General features: G+C 41.3%; 1 protein-coding gene across 1 annotated transcript in view; it reads right to left on the bottom strand.

Annotated features, from left to right (window-relative positions):
* Positions 1-1647, bottom strand: part of AMFR (autocrine motility factor receptor, E3 ubiquitin protein ligase) — a 54765-nt gene that overhangs the window by 36625 nt on the left and 16493 nt on the right. The window contains exon 2 of the mRNA XM_006882514.1: positions 291-383. Coding sequence (XP_006882576.1) covers positions 291-383 — 93 coding nt within the window. The remainder of the gene's footprint in view (positions 1-290; positions 384-1647) is intronic.

Below are 1647 nucleotides of genomic sequence, written 5' to 3'. Positions count from 1 at the left end.
GGAGATTAATCAGAACTGGCTTTGACAAGCACTGTGGCAATGGGACAATTAAAACAGACATTCGGGGGGAAGAAGAATGAACTGGGGAGGAGGGTAGAGAAAACAGTGCAACAATGAATGAATGAGAACCCAAAATCTCTGTAAATATTCATTAAAACTAATAAAATTTAATAATAATTTTTAAAAAATTCTTTTTATTCATGCAACTTTTCTGCAAATTTGAAATTATATCAAAGAGGGGAGGTGTTCACAACAATCAACCCTTTCTCAGTCACCCACGCTTCACTTACCTGCCTCTCGCTCACTCGAAGTGGACCGAACACAATGCACTGGATTAGTTTAGCCACCAACATCAAAATACAGCAAGCAGTGTTTACCAGGACCTGCATACAGACCAAAACAAAGTTTATTTTCTCACGGTGAAAAAGAAAAGCAACTGAAGACATTTCCTTTTAGGTGGTCAGCCATCCTTTCTGCTGACTGAGCCTTCCCCATTCTCCACCTCTATGAGGCACGGGACACTTGCAGGGGTACAGTCTTACTGGGGTGAGGAATGGCACCAGCTGTCCTGTATAGTCACTGTTCCCCATCCCAATACAAGGGACCCTGGGACCTAGCTTGTAACATTCCAGGCTGCTAACTGAAAAGTTGGTGGTTTGAATGCAGCAACTGCTCTGAAGATGAAAGACGGGCAGTCTCCTCACATAAAGATTTACAGGCCCCAAAACCTGAAGAAAGGCCACTATGAGTGAAGACTCCACTCAAGAGCTTCTATCCGCTCAGTGGATTCTATCAGAACCCAGCGGCTCCTCTCCACTCAGTGGATTCTATCCCAGCATGCATCCTCCGGCAGGTCACCCGGCTTGTTATTAACTATGTGTGAAGCGAAGACAGCTCATCATTGCCTCCTGTCATCTCAATACAACTGTTTACGATTAAAGAAACTATAGTACATTCACACAATGGTGTATATGCAACACTAAAAAAAAAAAGAGTTCACAAAACACTGCGTAACCTAGAGAAAATGACGAGTGAGAAAAGTCAAATACTGTATCAATACCACAATATAAAACTTTGGTGGTCTCGTGCTAAGGTGCTGAGCTGCCAAGCCAAAGGCACGTGGTTCAAATCCACTAGCTGTTTCGCGGGAGAAGATAAGCAATCTCTTCCCGTACAATTTACAGCATTTGAAAACTCACTGGGGGGTCAGCTATGAGTTGGTTCCAACGTGATGGTATGTAACATCAGTAACATTATAAAAAGCTCAGGAAAGGCTTACAAACAGATAAAATCATTTTGGGAAGGTTACCAGGGAAGGGGAAGAAAAAAGAGGGGAGTAAATATTAGCAAATAGATACCAGAGACTTACTAAGTTACACGAAGGATTCCCATGCGACCCACAACTCTGAAGCCTGCCTTGTCCTGGACCAGTCTTCACTGATTCTGAACACCTATTCCCATTGCCTCAATTATTTTATCAATTTATTGAATGAAAATCCAATACTTTATAAACTTTCAAATCAAGATAAAAGAAAAAAGAAAGATAACCATTTATACTCACCAACTACTCATATGCAAATTCAAGCTAAAGCTGAGGAAAATTAAACCAAATCCAAGGCAACCAAAATAAGACTTTGAGTCTATCCC

This window comes from Elephantulus edwardii, unplaced genomic scaffold, assembly GCF_000299155.1.
Source record: "Elephantulus edwardii isolate Elephantulus edwardi_28Jun2011 unplaced genomic scaffold, EleEdw1.0 scaffold00021, whole genome shotgun sequence".
NCBI classification, from domain to species: Eukaryota; Metazoa; Chordata; class Mammalia; order Macroscelidea; family Macroscelididae; genus Elephantulus; species Elephantulus edwardii.
This window is presented reverse-complemented; position numbering and strand designations above follow the sequence as displayed.